The sequence below is a fragment of the Falco biarmicus genome, chromosome 1 (genome assembly GCF_023638135.1).
Source record: "Falco biarmicus isolate bFalBia1 chromosome 1, bFalBia1.pri, whole genome shotgun sequence".
In the NCBI taxonomy this organism is placed as follows: Eukaryota; Metazoa; Chordata; class Aves; order Falconiformes; family Falconidae; genus Falco; species Falco biarmicus.
This window is the reverse complement of record NC_079288.1, coordinates 10,320,810-10,338,641: the sequence shown is the minus strand read 5'-3', so window position 1 is coordinate 10,338,641 and position 17,832 is coordinate 10,320,810. Positions and strand designations below refer to the sequence as shown.

Sequence of the window (17,832 nt, the reverse complement as noted above, 5' to 3'; positions counted from 1 at the left end):
GAGTGACTCCCAGGGATTATGAACCTGGACCGGCTGGACTCAGACTTGTCTGGAGGACACGTTAGCTGAGTGCACTGGCGCAGGACAGAAGTAACTACTGGAAAGAAGGGAGCAAGAGCATGTGTCAATGGTCTCTTGCCTCAAAATCTGTGAGCTCATGTCATTGGGTCCTTGGCCCATTCAAAGTTCTTCCCCAAAAGACTCTGAGCCTAGGCTGAACTCCACAGTGTGTCCCCAGAGCCACTGTTAGTCCTCGTGTTGTATTCCTCACGCTGGGTAGCTGAATGCTCGGAGTAACAGCTCTGACCGTTTCATCCTTCACCTACACCCATTCTCTCACTTTCCCTAGCAGCTTGAGCAGGAAGGTGGGTTTTAGTACAGAGCATGTGGCTGCACAGAGAAATCCACATCCACAGATGTGCTGGCTGTGGCGGTGGAAAATTTCTGAAGCTCTCCTGAGGCAGAGTCCCCCCACCCTGTTGTAAGATCCCTCTCAAATATCTTAGAGCTTAGGCTGAGTTGGGACATCCAAACGTGAACACCAGTACTAATCCCTGTTTGAGACTATGTCCCTGTCCCAGCCTGCTCTCCCCATGCTTTTCTGGGACACCATCTCCAGGCAGCATCCCATCTGCCAGGGAAGGCACACCTATGGTGTCTGGCAGGGGGGGTGGTGGCGGGGGAGTGCTCTGGTATTTCCAATCATCCCAGGAAATTAAGACACCTTAAAATACTTGGTTATTTTTAATAGTTTAAAAGACATCAGCAACAGCGCAGGACAGAGGAGCTGGAAAGGTATGAGACTTCACAGGTATAACCTGTGGTGGAGTCTACGGTATCTGTAGGGCCCTCTGTCCTCCTTTTTCCCTTCCCACCCTGCTGAGCCTTTGCTGGCAGAGCAGGTCATATTGGTCCCTCACAGCTCCGTAGGTATAGCTTCACCCGTGGTTCTACACTTTCTTCTGTTTTGCCTCCATTGAGATGTCTCTGAGGTCTTGGATAAGCTGCTGAATCTAGGGTGGGGAAGAGAGATGGCAGAGCTCAGGGCAGGGATGGGAACCGGAGGCAGAGGGGAGCTTGGTGGATCTTTTGGAGAGCAAAAATCCCCAACCAAACTGAGTAGGAGGATGAGGCATTTGCCTTGCTGGATCTGCACCACCAGAATGGGCTTTTGTGCTGTTCAGGGCAAGGGTGAACGAAACCAAACCTTGGCACAGGTTGATCTGTGTCCCCTGCCCCAGCCTGCCTGGCTCCCACTCCTCCTGCCCCCACAGGGACCCACACCCTGCTCCACCTCCTGGGACCAGACAGGTTTGCCTGGTGTCCTCTGCCCACTCCCCGTGCCCAAGAGAGAGCCCAGGTGAAAAGGAAGGTGGCTGCTGGGCACACTAATTTCACTGGGCTCTCCCCTCCCTTTGGGCAGCTAAGAGTCATTACTGCTCCACTTCTGGCCGGGGAGAAGAGTCTGGCTTGGCTCTACCATGGTCAGCTGTCTGTGGCTGTCATCTGCTGGCACGTTCAGGTTCAGATTCAGCTGCATGTTGGCAAGCTGGAAGAGGCTGTGGATGCCCACCTTGATGTGCCTCAGCCTCAGGGCTTCCTTGACAATAATGCTCTGGAGGTCAGCCCAGAAAGCCTCCTGAGAAGAGAAGAGACATGCAGCATGGTGACATGCCCCCCAGCAAAGATGCTGCTTCAGCGCTGGAGGCCCTGGCTTGGAGACCCCAACTTCCACTTCATTTATTTTGCTAGGAAGAACCTGTCCTTGCCCAGGGTTGTGCTGTAAGTGGTTCAGCTCCGTGTGGTGGGAGCAGATCCAGGAACCACCACAGCTCTTCCTTGCCCCAGGAACCTGCCCATCTCTCTGCCAGCTCCTGCAGCCCTCCCTCTGGCGGGTCTGCCCTGCAGACACCATTTGCACTCCCCACAGTAGGGCTAGCTGATACCCTGGGAGCAGCAGATCCCACTGCCACCCTCCCAGACCAGCTTCACCTGATGGGACCCAACTCCTGGAGTCTGGAGTGTCCAGTAAAGGGATTTGGCAAGGCCCCCTCAGAGCAATGCAAAAGGAGCAGAGGCCAGCAGAGCAGAAGGCAGTTCTGCACACTGAGCACTGGCTACACACTGACATGCCTCGTTGCAGCCCAGTTTATCACCAGTCTGGTCATTTTTGGACCAGTAAGGAGGGAAGAGAAAGGGTGAGCCCCTGGTGGGCAGATGCTGTGCGAAGAATGAAAACAAATAATAAAAACCAGCAAAACCAACTCTGCTCTGAGGCCGGAGCCATGAACAGTGGTGACCATGAGACTTGCCACACTGAAGCCCAATTGCAGGGACGGTGCATGGAAACGAGTACGGCCAGGTTAGACAAACCCAATGGGCACGTGGCAGAGTACGCTTGGGGTTTGTGCCGAGGCAGACCAAAAAGCCTGGATAGCTGATCCCTTTTGGCTAGGAGTTCATGCAAGAACTGAAAGATCATAATGGCTTTGCAAGGACCTTGTTTTAACCCCTGATGTAACCTGTTCCAGACCTGGTCTGTCACTCCTCATTCTACAACCCCTTGGAGGGATGCAGTTAAGCATCTCCTCCAGTCACAAAGGCTGCTACTGGGACTTGCCATGACCCCATGGCTTAGGGATGAGCCATCAGCTAGTCTTGACAGAGCCAGGCCTTGAAGATCTTCCCCTGCCCATCCCACATTTTCTCACCCAGGAGAGGACGTCCTTTTGAACCTGGTCAAGATATAGCTGGAGCTGCACCAGTTCATTTTCGTACTGCAGGATCTCAGCTTCCTTCTCTGCTGTATAGTGGTCCAGGAACACCTTGGCTTGTTTAGACATTTCCTTACACCTCTGTTGTGACTGCAGCAGGTCCTTGTGCTTCATCACCAGTGTCCTGTAGCGCCAAATGACTTCCTGGATCTCCTCAAACTGCAGAACAGGACTCCTGGTGTTAGTAATCCCACTCCCCTCATCATGATGGCAAGTCTCCTGTTGTTTGGCGCCCTGCCACAACACCTCCCCCAGCTGAAAGATCTTCCCTTCCTGACAAGATTATGGCCCCAGGTGGTTTGTGAGCATTGCCACATTCTCTGGATGATGGCATCCCACCATGCCATTCCCAGAGCTGTCACTGCCATAAGCAAGGGAGATGCTGCACCCCTTCCCCAGGTGGGCTGCGCTCTGCTAAAACACAAAGCACGACTGCAACTGCCAGTGCTAGCACCTAGGCATGGGCGGGGAGCAGCTGGGACTGCAGGAATATAAGCAATGCATGGAGTGATGCCCGGGCATCCCTGAGAGAGAGCACAGTGTTTTTGACAAATGCCTGGGTTCCCATTCCCGGGCAGCTTTTCAATTCTCCCCAACCATCAATGTGACATGGAATAGTGACACAAAGGGGTGCCCATTGCCCTCAGCCCTGTGCTTTTCCCCCTTCTAACAGGTTTTATTTGTTTTCTCAAGCTTTTACCTCCTTTTCTGGTTCTTCTCCCCTTACTCTGGTCCCCTTGGCTCACCTTGGTTGCAGGGAACCTCTTCCCATCCCATCTGAGGTCTCTGGTTTTGACCAAGTGTTATGATTTCCCTGGACTTGCCTTATCTCCTCTAGGTTTAACACCCACATAAGGCTCTCCTCAAGGCTATGATCTGTCTCTCTCACGTCCAAACCCACCTGTGAGACCTTCACCACATCCTCCAGGTATTTGGTGAAGATGGAGTACTTTTGCACTTTGTTGCAGAGTTTCTGGTGCTTATTTTTCAGGATTTCCAGTTGCCTCTTGGCTTCCAAAAGCTCACTCTCCTTTTGAATCTTCGTCTCTCTCTCCCCGATGGCTTTCTGCAGGGCCTGGATTCGCTTCTTATCATTTTCCTGGTGATGTTTCCCCCACCAACACACACACACACAGAGAGAGGGAAAGGAAGCCAAGGGAAGATGGAGCTGGGTCACACAACAGCACTGGGAGGAGATACCCTCACAGAGGGGAGACCAGTGCTGGAGCACCCTTGGGAGCATTTTCTCTCCCTGTTTAGCAGGGCCATCCCTCTTGCCTTGGCCCTTCGGTCTTAGAGACAAGCACCTGGGACTGCACTCTGATTTTCAGACCTACTGGTATCTGTCCCTGGAAGACACCCAGGTGTCAACAGTGGGGACAGGCTGAGACCCTTCTTGGGGGATGTTTGGGATCCTCAGGAGATTGCACTGGTACAGGACAAGCTCCTCGTACCCAAGTCCTACCAGGGCTTTTCACATCTGTGGTGCAAATCCCCGTCCCTACCAATCCCATTCCTTGCACCTCCAGGCTCAAGGGAGGCTTGGCCAGACGTGGGGTCCCAAGGGGAGGGGAGAAGGTGCTGGTGTGGTTCAGGGTCATGTCAAGTGAGCTGATCAGGGACAGGTGTACCTTGAGAAACTTCCTAAATTTATTCTTGTAGTTTTTCAGCTGAGCCTCCTTGATGTGGAGGCCCCTCCACCGGCAGGCTATGGCTTTCATCCTCTCCTTGAAGGCCTAGAAGCACCAGGGCAAGTGTGACATGGCTGCCCTCACCTAGAGCCAGCCACCCTCCCACTGCTGCCCTCCAAAAACCCACCAGCCCTCCCGACCATGCCCCAGCACCCTCCCACCTGTCTCACCTCTTTCTTCTCCTCCAGAGCATTTTGCATCAGTCTAGCTTCTCTCCTCTTCTTCTGGAGGTAAACAAACAGGGACACGGCATCCTCTGATGACAGTCCCCGTGTCCTGCCACACAAGTTCTCAAGGTTACACACTGGATCCAGTACCTTGGCGAGGTGTTGAATTGCTCTGCTCTGTCACCCCACTGGGAATCACGTCCCAGGTGAGGCAATAGGGCAGAGCAACCCAGCACCGCCTCAGATACCATCTGGCAGCATGGCATGGCCCCCTTCCCCAGCAGGGATCCCAGTGGCAGAGAAAGGGGGTGTTACAGGCAGGACCAGCGCCAAGAGGAGACAGAAGCAGTAGAGATAAGGGATGGGAGTTTGCTGTGGTGTGGAAAGGAGGAGGCAGGAGACAAGGATGAAGGGGATGGAGGCAGGTGGGGGAGGCCCCTCACCTGAGCATGGGCAGGAGGCTCTGCCTGTACTGCATGGAGAAATAGTCCAACAGTTCCTTTTTGTCCACGGTGGCCATTCCTCCAGCCACCAGCAGGGCCGAGAGAGCCCAGGTCCTCCCGGCACTGCTCCCGAGTCAGCCCAGGAGCTACCCTGCAAGCCTGAGGGCTCGGCGGTGCGGGGGGAGGCAGCTGGGCAGGGGGTGAACCCTGGGTGCCTCTGGCCTCTGCTCTCCCTGGGCCTCCCTTGCCCCAGCCGTGCCTACGGAACGGTTGCCAGGGGCAGCTGGAAGATGCTCAGGTGGTTACTTGGCAACCGAAGCAGGGCAACGCCCCCGTGCCAGCAAGGGCTACTGACCACTGCGTCCAGGACCGGGGCTCTTCAGCGCTAAAGGAAAGCTGAACAAATGCAGGTTTCTTTCCCTTCCTCTCATGTCCTCTGGTTCTTCCTCTGCTAAAAACCAGCCCCCATGTTCTGCGACCTCTGCTCTCTTGGGCAGGGATTTCAGCACCGCTGACACCCACATCCCACTGTCTCAGAGCTCAGGGCAGAAGCTTGCGCCTTCTCTCCCAAAACACCAGGTAGAAAGACAGTTACACTGAGGCACATCCTCAGGGATGCTTGATCACTGTTCTGCTCACAGTTCCCTCTCCGTGTGGGACTGAGGTCTACTGTTTGCTAAAAAAAAAACAACAAAAAAAACCAACCTGAATTTTTAAAATTTGTTTTACTTTTTCCTCCCAGAACAAGGCACTAGAGCCAGGTCCATTGCTCAAAATAAAGGGGTGGTATTCAGGGGCCAGGTGAGGGAAGACCCTGATGCTGCAGCAGAGATGATGCTGACCTTGGGGTCTGCTCCTTCCACAAGAGATTTCACCCTCTGATGTTTGCTTCTGTCCTTCCCCACGTAACACACAGGAGCATTTCTGTGAGCTACTGAAGCTGAAACACCCCTGGCTTGGTGGAAAAGGGGATGACTCTCTGGGGGGAAAACCTTCGTGTCCGTTACAGCCCTGACTTGCATCAGGGAAGTCGTTCTCAGGCAGACATCACCCCTTGCTCATTGTAAACTGGTAGGAACTGGGGAATGTCTGCCAGATCCGCCTGGCACTTTAAACAGCAGGAAGATGCATGGCCCAGGAAGGGACCATTTATTACATGAGATGCTTCATTTAGAGACAAATGACCCAAGGCAAAGCAGCAGATATGCTTTTATTACTGAAGCTCAAATTGGTCCCATCAGTGACAGGTGACTTGCCCTCTGCCCATCCCAAGGTCATCATGGGGCTGTTCAATCCCAACATGTCAGGCAAATTAAACCCGGTCTTACAGAACAGGTTCTGGACTTTGGCAGGGACAAGTCTTGCCCGGGAGGGGGCTTGTGCCTGCCTGTGAGGGGAGGGAGCTCAGCCCTTCCTCCAGCAGGCAGGGACCCTCTCCTGCCCACCCTTGCATCCCCTGGGCTGGAGGAGCTGCTGGTCCCCAGCAGAGCACAGGAACCCCCTGGGTGAGCAACCAAGAAGGTCTCAGCACGTTTGAATTTCAAGTACTTACTGCAGAGCCAGGGACAGAGTCTGTCTGGGAAGCCACAGTGACCTGCTCTTCCACACCAGCAGAGCTGCAGAGCCACGTGTGTCCTTATCCTCCAGTGGCTGAAGTGTGCTCTGTGAAATTAAAAAGACCCTGCAACTTCGAGGGCAGTCTGAGGCAGGTGTTGGGCATCAGGATCAGCACTTCAAGCAATTAAAGTTCATTACCATAATGAATAAGTGGAGACAGACACTTCCAAGGGGAAGCACTGGCTGACTTCCCAGTCTGACTGAGAATTCCCCATTATATGACATTTTGTCACACAAATGACAGACGGGCTCTAGGGAGCAAATGATTTCATCTGTCACCTTCCTGCTGGTTAGGCACGTGTAGCACTGAGGGGCTGCCCTGTCCCTTCGGCTTCACAGTATTTCGTTGTTCCTGGGGAGGTGCTGCCCTTCTGCAGATGGAAAGTAGAGGCCACCATAAAGTCCCTGGGGTTTTACCTTCCCCCATAGGCAGCTCTGGGATTCTTCCTTTCCATGCTGGAAAAGGAGCAGAGCTGCTGCTGCCTGCAGGCTTTTGAATGAAGAGGTCACCACCGGGTTTTATTCTTCCTGATGGGCAGAAGCTGCAACTGAGTCCAGAGAGGCCTATTCCGATGGTAGAGGGATGGAGGGAGGGAGAATGCTGAGATGGCTGGAGAGGGGAAGACATGGGTGACCAAGTGGGTCTGAAAATACACCTTGTGTGTATTTTCCCCTGAAGGTGGAAAGTCTGCTGGCTGGCCTGGCACAAGAAGACATGAATTTTAAGTACACAGGGACCTGTTGTGCAGCACCACGGTGCTCTGTGCATCTGCACTGATGCCCTCGTCCGCCTTGCAGCATCCCCATCCCTGCAGGACGGGCGAGCCCAGCCCATGCATCACCCAAAGCCACGTACCCTCCTGGCTCTTTCCTGCTGCCAAACCCAGACCCCAGGAGCAGACCTGCTTCCTGCAGTGCTGGAGCATCCTGGGCTGGTGTCCACTGGGTGGGAAACCCTGGGCTGGAGTCAGTCCTCTGCCCACCTGGAGGGAAGCTGAGCAGGATGAGATCACACCCTGCAGTTCACAGCTGTGGTGAAAGTGCTGGCAGACAGCTTTTTGGGTTTTTTGGTGTTTGATTTTTTTTATGTTCCTAATCACCATTTGCTGCTTTTAGCTTCACACTGAGGTTTTATCTTCAACAAATGCTTTCTTCCTGAATACACTATGCATTAAAAAAGTTTCTTCCTATTATGCTCTCCATAGTAACTGCATCAGCTTGCTATGAATAAATTACCTCTGACTTGACATCCTTTATTACAATATAGAAAATGCCATTTCTGAGTCATAGCTACCTGGGAGAAACCTTTTCTCTTCATCCCTTAGGTACATCCCCCACCTTTTTACTCTTTGAAGGAAACGGCATTATTAATTTTTTTTTCTTTTTTAAATCTCCTCTGTTCTTGAAGCCGCTGGAGTTGAAGGCAGATGGAAAGCTGACACAGACTTCCCTCCTGGCCTTCAGAAGCTCCCGGCGCAGTACAGAATGCCCTTGCTGATAGCTGGTTCCTGTAAATCACATTAGGCCCTGCAATGGCATGATTTTGAATGGCCAAATCTCTTCCCAGCATCTTTCCCCAGTTCTCAGGTCCCCAAGAGACAAGTCGAGCTGCTGCCTAGGCAGAGCACGAGGCTGTGCTGGGTGGGCACAGGCAGCGCAGGGCTGCTCAAGCACGGGAGCTGCATGGAGTGCTCAGGGCTTTTTGGAGTTGGGGAGCAGTTCCCATGTGGAGCCGAGGGAAGGTCCCTGCCCTGCTCCAGGAGTCTCTCCAGCCTGAGATACCTCCCAGCTTGCCGAAGTACTTAAATTTTCTCTGGGATGGTGTGGCCACATCTCAGGAGAGGAAGCACTGATTAAATGTATACAGCCCTGCTCCTGCCCCGTTTTCTTGCCCTGGGATAACTCCAGGCAGCCTATCTGGTGGTGGGCAAGGGTCCGGCCCTTCCGCACAGCACACCCTTCCTCTGCCCTGCTCCCATCCCGGCCTGCCCCTTCCGCGTGTGTGCAGTTGGTGCTGATGGCAATGCAGGATAAATGTGCGAGGTGTGAGGGGATGGGGTGGGGGAGCCTGAGTCACTGCTCGGTGCCTCTCTCCCCCCACCCCCCTGCTCTCCCCTGCCACCTTCCCTCTGAGTCATCCAGCACAGCAAGGTTTCGGCTTAACCCCCAGCAAGCCAAGGCTGTGGAAGATGCCCATCTCCTCTGAGAACCTCGGTGCCTCTTGGCCAGGCTGGGCTCCAGGCTGGGCTCCGCTCTGTAGAGCAGATGTTCTCCCTCTCCCGGGGTTCCCTGATGTGGATTTGTCCCAGCACCTGTACTACACCCCAGCCCAAAGGGCACCTCTGGGTGCACCTCCCACGCTGTGGCTTCGGGGAGGAGGCTCAGGCTGGGGAGCTGATGCAAGAAGCAGCAGGAGAAGGAGCTAAGAAGTGGTTTCCGATCACCTATTTGCAAAGTAGCACACCCTTAATTCACTTACTCGTTTCCAGGCATCTGAGAGACAGCACGGGCTAATGGGAAAGCAGGGGGCAGCTCTGCTCTGCCACCAGGCAGCCACCAAAATCCCTGCCTGCCTCTGCCTCTGCCATTTGGGTCAGGGTGAAGCTTTTTGCCATGTGGCCTCAGCTTCCAGCATTAGCCCTGGCCCTGACCCTGGGGCTCCTGCAGGGCAGTCACTGCCTATGGCTTTCTCCAAGTGCAGGTGACAGGCTGAAGATGACAGTGAGTTGGCAGCACTGACCTTACCGGTGCGGTGGTGTCAGTGCATGACATCTCCCTGTCATGTGAAGGTTTCACTGTCAGTCCCTGTGTGTTTATATAGGGGCTCCTAAAGCCTGACCTCCTGGAGCTGTGGGATTATGTGAGGTGCTTCCATCTCCATTGAACAGAAATTTCCAGTTAAAGAACAACGTCCTGAAAACTTGTAACCCCAAAGGCAGGTGCAGTCAGGGTGCAGTATTTCGTGTTTGACTTTTTGCCTAGTTTTTTCGTTCTGTAAGATCAGACTCACACAAGCTTAGGGGTTAGCCATCCCCAAACGTGACGGTTACGCCATCAGTTTTGCGGCGCCTCCTGAAATTCCACTTCACCATCTGGCTTTGAGCAGAGCTGCCTGCTCGTCCCACTTGTGTCGGTAGGAGAGCATTTCTGTGTGCATCAGGCTCTGCTATCAGGACAGGAACTTACTCAGTATCCTTCTTGCAGTAATTTACCTCTGTCCTCACGTAGCTGGGTTGCAAAAAGGAAGTAGGCTGGTGAGCCCACTAACGAAATAGGTGGGTAGGCTTTGTTGGAAAGGGTTATTCCACACCTCCTTGGTGCTTCAGCTGCTTGTTCTCATGCTGGTGTGGTTCAGCACGTTTAGAAGGGTGCCTGTGTGCGGCAGTGAAGCAAGGAGATGGTGAGTATTTGCAAACCTCATTTGTTGAGCAAATCTTTATAGCAAGTACAAAAGATCAGAAAGGACAGTTTGCTCTTTCAGGCACAGAGTGGTCCATGAATCAAAAAATAAGGATGATGCAGCAGGGATGAGAGGCAAACTATGACTCAGTGTCCAGACATCCCCGTGGCAACAGCAGTCACTGGACCATGTCAAAATGGGCTCATTCGCTCGCTGTGCAACGGGGAGGACGCAATAGCTGGAGGAGGAGGGGTGGGTCGGCTTCCAGCCTTCAGATGTTGCTTATTCTCCAGCTGTGAGAGTGGGTCCCCAGGCCCACATGTCCGGACACAAAAGCAAAGCAGCAGCAGACATTTATTTTTCTCAGCAATAGTTTGCTGCTCCTTTTTTTTACAGCCCAAACTGCTCAAAGAAATGCATTCCCACCAGACAATAATGGTGTCACAGGTCTGCCCCAAAGCAAGTGCCACTACCCCTTCCCAAGGGTCTCAGGGCAACAAACTGCCCTTACCCTGTTTCAGTTCAAGTTGGGATCTGGCTTGTGTGTGCAAAGAGCAAATTTAAGGATCATTATCCAGCTTCATGGTAAATGTCTTGAATGGAGAAATCTCCACGGGTCAGGCTTCCTTTGTAGCTGGTAAGAGGGATAAGCACTCCCCGGGCATAACACATCTGATCCCCTGAGGCTGAATGAACTTCTGCAAGCTCCTGCTTCTCTCCAGCTTAGCGTGCTTTCCAGGAGCCAATGGAGAGACCTGGTCCATAGTGGGAGCATCCAGGCTATGGGGCTGGGGCTGTGGCACTAGCCCAGGCAGTCAGAGTTCATACATCAATTACAGCAGTGCGGTGTTTGCTGCACACACACCTCTAGGACCTCTCTCGTGGCTGGGTTTTGGCAATAGCTCTGTCATGGCTCTGGGTTTTCATCTGTCAGGGACACCCAGGGGTGCCATAAGCCCCAAACCATCTGAGTTCATCTTGTGTGGTGCAAATGATCTCAAACCCAGATGCATCAAACGAAAGATGGTTTCCCAGGGAAGCTCTGACAAGCACACCCAGCCTGGTGGCACTATCAGGAGGGCACTGGGGGCATCAAGGTGAAAAGAAAGTGCCTCCTTTTTTGTCTTAGATATTTTTTTGTTGGTGGTGTGAGGCAAGTCCTGTGATGTGGCACTAGTCTGAAGCTGTTCTCATACTGCCCAGCCTGGGGATAGAGATGGTGACCTGATCCCCAAGGTACGTCTGGGCAGAGTCGCAGCTCCAGAGAGAAAGAGACCTGCCATAAATAAATCCCCACAGCTCCAGCACTCAGCTGGTTTCCAGCACAGCGGAGGTTTCTGGAGATAATGAGCTTCCTGCACTCACATCAGCTGAAGCTGTCTCATCTGCCACGGCTGCTGGAAAGGTCTTGTCCTTCCTTTCTTCCCCATCAAATGTCTGATTTCAGCTCCACAGGCGCTCAAATGCATAGCAGGATAATTGCAAAGCTGGAGGTCTTTAGATTTCTTGGGCTGGATCCAGCTCTCTGGTAACGAAGAGGACCTCAAAGCCCTTTTCCAAGCATTTAGTCCTGTGTTAGTTCTCAGGTTTTATAACCCTCCTGCCAAACCTGGTGGCACCAGACCCCACATGTGACTCCACTGAGCCCATCAGAGGAGACCGGGCAGAGGTGGCACCATGGTGATGAACACCAGAGAGCCAGCAGAGCTGCTGGGCAGGAGGAGAAACAGGATCCTAGTGTGACCCAGGGACCATAACAGAGGGCTGTCCGGATGCCTTAGGTGTGACCATGGCTGCTGAAGAGGACCAGACCTGAGAACTGTGAAGTCCCTGTGGGGAGGCTCAAATCAGCAAGGCCAAAGAGCATGGATGAAGTCCAAGGCTGCTCACCCACGCTCCTCACCCCAGGCAGTGGCCATCCCAGCCCTCAGCGCTGCAGCAAGGACCAGGCTCAGCAGAGATCAGCTCTGGCCTTTGGCTTGAATCACATCACCTAATCACGGGATATTTGCACAAGCTGAGAGGCTCCGTGGCCACTCCCAGCTGCTGAGGAAGGAACATTTTTGTGTGCAGCTGGGGCTTTTCAGAGTGCTGACAACAGGCATTGTCATCTGCCGGCAACGCCATTTCCATGGTATTGCCTCATCCTTAGTTGCAGCCCAGCATAGGTCTGACTCCATCCCACCATGCAGGATATGACCCCAGGGGAAAGCTGATGCCAAGAGATGGGAGCTGCTCCCAGGCTGGGATCACCTCTGCAAAGGGGATGCTCAGGTGTTTGTTACCTTCTGGGAGACCAGGTTTTTCACCACGGAGCCCTGCAAGAGCACAGGAACCTTCTCAAGTCCTTTCCTACTGCTCCATAGTGCTGCACCAGATCCCTCCTCACTCCCAGACACGAACAAATCCTGCTGAAATCAGTGCTAGGTGAACAACAGGAAGATTCCAGGATCTGCCCAGATCCAGATTTGCCCCGTTTTGCTTTTGGGCACTGCAGACCCCTCTTTAGTTTGTGACCCCCTGCCAGCATCCCCCTACACACACACACACAGCCTGGACCTGCTCTGGCTGCGCTGCTGTCCCCACGCTGTGTTGATCCAGCTGATGTCTCCTCCAGACCTGCATTTCATACCCTGAGTGCTTGCAACTCTGTAAAACCCAAATCCGCTGTTGTTACTCGTGCATTACAGCCACACCACCTTGATCAGGAGGGAAAATGCAGCCCAGAAATCCAGGAGAGATCCCCAACAGCCTCCCTTGGACCACTCCTGCAGCCTGACAGTCATAGGGGGGGTGAGCTGGATTTTGATGAATGTGTTAAGCTGACATAATCCATCCGTGCCTCCTGGAGACACAGCCTGGTCCCTCAACCCCAGCTGCTCATTCCCAGCCCTTCACACCCCCTGTGCTGGCACAAGTGTTTGAGTAGCCCTGCCTTGGCTTAGTTCAGGGAACCAACTGCCTGGAAAACCTGGCCAACCTCAAAGACCCATTCAAGAGCCCACGGAGCACTTGTGTGGATGCAAACTTGTGCCCAGGAAAGGGAGGCTGTGGGAGAAGTGGGGCAATGAGTGGGGAAGGGGAGGACACGGCTTGTCTTCTGGTGGCAATGCTTTCCACTGATCCCCCCAGTCTGAACAAGATCTCCCCTGAGCAGGGCTGATGTTGGAGCTGTGGTCCCCTTTGGTGATGCAGGGCAGCCCGAAGTGCTGACACACCTCATAGCATCACTTCTTCCTTTCTGTCAGGCCATCTGTCATGTAAAAAGAGGACATGAGGCTTACTTGGTGTGAATTGATCGTATTAGTGTTTATAAACCATTGAATAATTCACCCTGATTTGGTCTGATCACACTGTGATGATGGGTTGATAAGCCCTCCCCTTTTTCTGGCTGGGTTTGTTCCTCTCTGCCACATCTTCCCGTTCTCTCCAGCATCCCCATGAACTCTCCCAGACCCCTAACTCTGAACACATCCTATGCATTTACATGCTCCTTTATCCCACCTCTCCTGTTCTGGCCTGTTTTCTCACCTCCCCTTTCATTAACTATCTGGTCATGTCCAGATTTTTATAAGATTAAAGTTAAAAAAAGAAACCACCAAAAACTCCTCTGCATTCCCCTCTATTTGTTCTTCTTTCCCGCTGAGCTGTGAGCTGAAGCTTATCTTCATCTTCCTCCCTGCAGATGCTCTTTGTTCTGCCTGTGGTGCCCCTGCACGCAACAGCCTCTGCTTTCCCATCAACATCCCACTCGCTTGAGTTACCCCTCCAGGTTCAGCCTTGCTCATGCGCTCTTCTCTTCGATGTTCTGGTGCTCGAGGGCTTGTGCACCTCCTCTCCCAGCAGGTCCTGTGTTTCTCCGTGCTGCAAACATTTCCCGTGGAGCTAAGATAGGGTCCTGCTCGGGAGCTGCCAGCTTTCCTGCCATCCTTGCCCTCAAAGTTCCCTGCCAGCAGGGTCCTGTGGGCTGGTGCCTGCTTTTTTCATTGACGTTCATATCCCATGGATTTTGTCCTTGTGTTTTGAATCCTCATGTTCCAGCTGCATTACCCATGCAACGTACATTTGTACCTTTTCCCTGAGCAGCCCTTACTTGAAGCTGAAAATGAGTGAAGAGCTCTGATTTAAATGTGGCATCTTTTTGTTTTCCACCAAAATAAGCCTCATCCACTCCCGCTCTCCGCAGGGTGCAGCAGGGCTGGCACAGCGGGCAGGGGAAAGCCGCATGCCTCCAGCTTCTCGCAACACATCCAGAAAAATGAGGAGGTGATGCCATCCCCAGGCTCTGGGAAAAATAGCAGAGGGTTTGAACAGACAGAAGGAGATGGGCAGCTGGGACGCTCACCCAGGGGTGGTGGGCACCTGGGGGTGAGGAACCAGCACTGGTTTCCATGGCTGTCTTCTCCATCGTACAGCTCTGGGTCTCAGCATCCCCCAGCATCTCACAGATCTCTGCAGAGGTGCTAAGTGCCCCTCAGGAGGAACGGCTGGTGTGCAGGGACATGCAGCTCCTCTTGCACTGGCTGCTCCAGGCTTGTGTCCCCGCCAGCAGACACTGGTGTGTCACTGGAAGTCCTCAAAACCCACCATGGGTCTGTGAGACTGTGCAGAGCCTCCGAGGACAGGTCTTGAGTTCAAGCTGCCAGGCTTCAGGCTGAGGTGGGACTCGGAGAACTTTGTCCTGCCCTGAAGATGGAGGGGGAAGATGGGCTGATGTGCTGTGAGCCAGGAGGAACACGTCTGCCCAGGCTGAACCAGAGGATGGGTTCTGCACACAGATCCGGCATCTCAGAGCCCATCAGGGAAGAATGTGTCCCAGATTAGACAATGTGTATGTTTTTAACTGGTGTGAACAGGTTTCTGAGCCTGATGGATAGAGCTCAGCTGAGGGAGTCACTGGGCATGGGTGTCTCCACCTTTGATGGAGCTGAGGAAACTGTGGGCAGAGCAGGATGCTGCTTTGATGTAGGGTTGCAGCCCACCCCCACCCCCTCCTGTGCCCTTCCTCCCCTTTCTCCCCTTCTGAAGTCCCCAGACCTTGTGATCCCCACCCAAGGACCATGGCAGTGAGGTGATCAGGATGCCCTGGGATTTGGGAAGCCCTCTGGGGTTTGGGATGTCTGCAGCCAACCCTCTAAACAGGGCTGTGCTCCACAGGTGCTGAGGCTCTCCCCTCTCCTGGGGTTTAGGCATCCTTTATCTCAGTCCCCCTTCTCTTGAGTCCTGAACCCACCCTGGCAGGTGATTTGTGCAGTTATTGGCAGGCACAGCTAATAACTCCCACTACAGTATCCCTTCATCGGCTGTTAAAGACCCCACTGGAGCATTTAAAGGGGGAAAGGCCTTCAGAGTGAGGGCGGTGTGGGGTTTTCCTGCTGTTTAAAGACACATGGACCAGTTTGGTTTGGGTTTTTTTTGTTGTTGTTTTTTTTTCTTTTTGCAGAGCAAGTACATAGCTGGAAGTCTATTAAGGCAGTTTTATGGGAGCTCACACTGAGCTCTCAGATTAATTAGCTAGCAGTATTGCTAATGATCTCTGCTGTAATGAGTTATGCTGGGAAATACACAGCTCTGAGGGCTTCAGGGACGTTGGGTCTGATGGCAGGGCATGGTCCCTCTAGACAGGCTATCTCTCCTTGCGCAGTCAGAGCTGAGGAAGCCCCAGAAGCACTGTGGATATCTGTTCTGTTGCTGGCTGGCGGACAGCCCCCCCCTTACTCTCCCTCCTCATGGCCCCAAGCCCTGGGCTCTCTGAAATGAGCAGTCCCTAGGCTCAGGGAGGGGCTGTAGGTGCCCAAGCCTGAATGCTGGGGACAGGAGGCCAGGGAAGGAGGGATGCTCAGGGAGCGTGCCTGTCCCTGCTGAGCATCCCCCAGGCAGAGACAGAAACTGCAGGAAGTCTTTGGTGACTGCCCTGCTGACTGCAAACCCCCTGCCCATCATCTTGGGACACTCAACGAGTTTGCATAGCTTGTCTGAGCTCTGTGGTGTGTTTCATTACTCTTCTCAGCTTGATCAGGGGTTGGGGTCCCATGGGGCTAGAGCTGCAAGGATGCAGGGCCTTTGCTGGCAGCTGCCTCTGCTTTTCTGATCCCTACACACATAAATAAACCAGGGGCCATGCTCAAAGCCCCTGGTCAGGGGCTCCCCACGTCTTCTCGGCTCGTTCCCTCCTCAGCAGCTCTCCACTGGGAGGATGGACGTGTCTGTAGATGCAAGCACTTGAAATGCACCCAAACCCAAAACATTTCCCATGTTAGGGAGCCAAAAGAGGCAAAATGGCCAGTGCTGTCCTGGGACCAGCCAGCTCTCAGTGCTAGCCCTGAGATAGACAGAAAAGGCAAGGGTGGGGGAGAAACCCAGCCTGGATGGTGTGCCAGAGGCCATGTGGATGCGGGTAGGCTGGGGGAGACTGGGAGGGGGAACCAGTGCTTGGTCCATGTCCACTGTCCCATCTCCCATCTCCCCCAGGTACATCCTCTCCATCACAGACAACCACTTTGTGTGGGAGCTGCTCTGGTCCAAGCTGGCCTGGGGACAGTGGGGTTTGGGGTGTCTGTGACTCCCATCTCATGACAAGCACGGGGTGAGGTGGTATCCTGGCTGCTGCCTGCGCTGAGGAAGGGCAAATAGGTCAGTTTGCAACAGGGGTAGGTGAGGGTAGCAATGGGGGCTGGATGTGCTTCAGCCCCCCTGGGCCTGCTGCCACCACCCTGCAGGAGGGGATGCTGTCCCCTTGCCACCAGCTGGGCAGCGGGCAGGTATGTGCCTGCAGCCCCCCAGAGTCTTGTTGTGGTCTCTCTGGGGTGGCATCTGGAGGCTGCAAGGAGTGCGGGGCTATATATGGCCCTGGATCACTTTATGCAGGTGCTTTTCTGTGGGGCCAGCTGTCCACTGTGCCACCCTCCCACAGCAAGGGGCCCTGGAGAAGCCCTCCAGGCACCCATGGAAGTGTCTGTGCTGCTCAGGGAAACCAGGAGTGCAAAGAGGTGCCATCCCCCGGCTTCCACAGAGTTCAGCATGTCCCCTGAATCACAACAAGGAAATTCAAACTATGTGCAGGGCACGAGAGTTCAGAACAAGCCCAAATCCCCAGCTGGCCATAAAAGTCTGGCCAAGATGAGGCAACACAAAAACTAAACATTCAGGCAAGCGATGGATCCCAGGAGCACAGCAGCTCTCGGCGGCGGTGTCAGCTCACTTCTGCTTCCCTGAGGAGCTGCAGTCTGGGGGGCAGCCCGTGGTGGACCTTTATAAGGACCTGCATGGGAGCTTCAGCTCCTGGGGTGGTGCAGGCAGCTGAGATCCCTCTGCACCCCACAGCACTGGCTGGTAAGGCTAGGATAGAGCCTAGGGAAGGGTAGGGGCCTGACCCTGATGTGCTCAGCTCTGGAAGAGCCAGCTGCAGCATCAGGAAGAGATGCAGCCAGCGTTTTCTCCTCCGACTTTTACCAAGACATACGGAGAGGCCTGAGCTAATACTCCCTTTGGCTGTCAGTTCACAGGGCTGCTGGAGGGGCTATAGAGGATGTATTCCCAGGATACAGGGATAGAAGTTGCCCAGGGGAAGTGTCCAGGAGAGCAAAACCAGAGGAGTTGGCTTGAGTCAGCTTCGGAGCAGAGAATGGGCAGCATGAAGTGCCCCGTGCTCCTTGCCATCCTGCCTCCTGCTGAGTAGTTTGCTCCCCATCCTGCCTCTCTCCCCACCTCCTTGCCTTTCTTGCTGCTGAGATCCCTTCT

The 17,832-nt window shown here is 53.9% G+C and overlaps 1 protein-coding gene across 1 annotated transcript; it reads right to left on the bottom strand.

Moving 5' to 3' along the window:
* Positions 1 to 1,423: 1,423 nt before the first annotated feature.
* Positions 1,424 to 6,907, bottom strand: CCDC42 (coiled-coil domain containing 42). Its single transcript, XM_056351505.1, has 7 exons — positions 6,831 to 6,907; positions 5,076 to 5,198; positions 4,636 to 4,741; positions 4,406 to 4,510; positions 3,676 to 3,873; positions 2,712 to 2,933; positions 1,424 to 1,639 (listed from the first exon to the last, which is right to left on the bottom strand). The coding sequence occupies exons 1-7, from the start codon at positions 6,905 to 6,907 to the stop codon at positions 1,424 to 1,426; spliced, it is 1,047 nt and encodes a 348-aa protein (XP_056207480.1).
* Between the last annotated feature and the right edge of the window lie 10,925 nt (positions 6,908 to 17,832).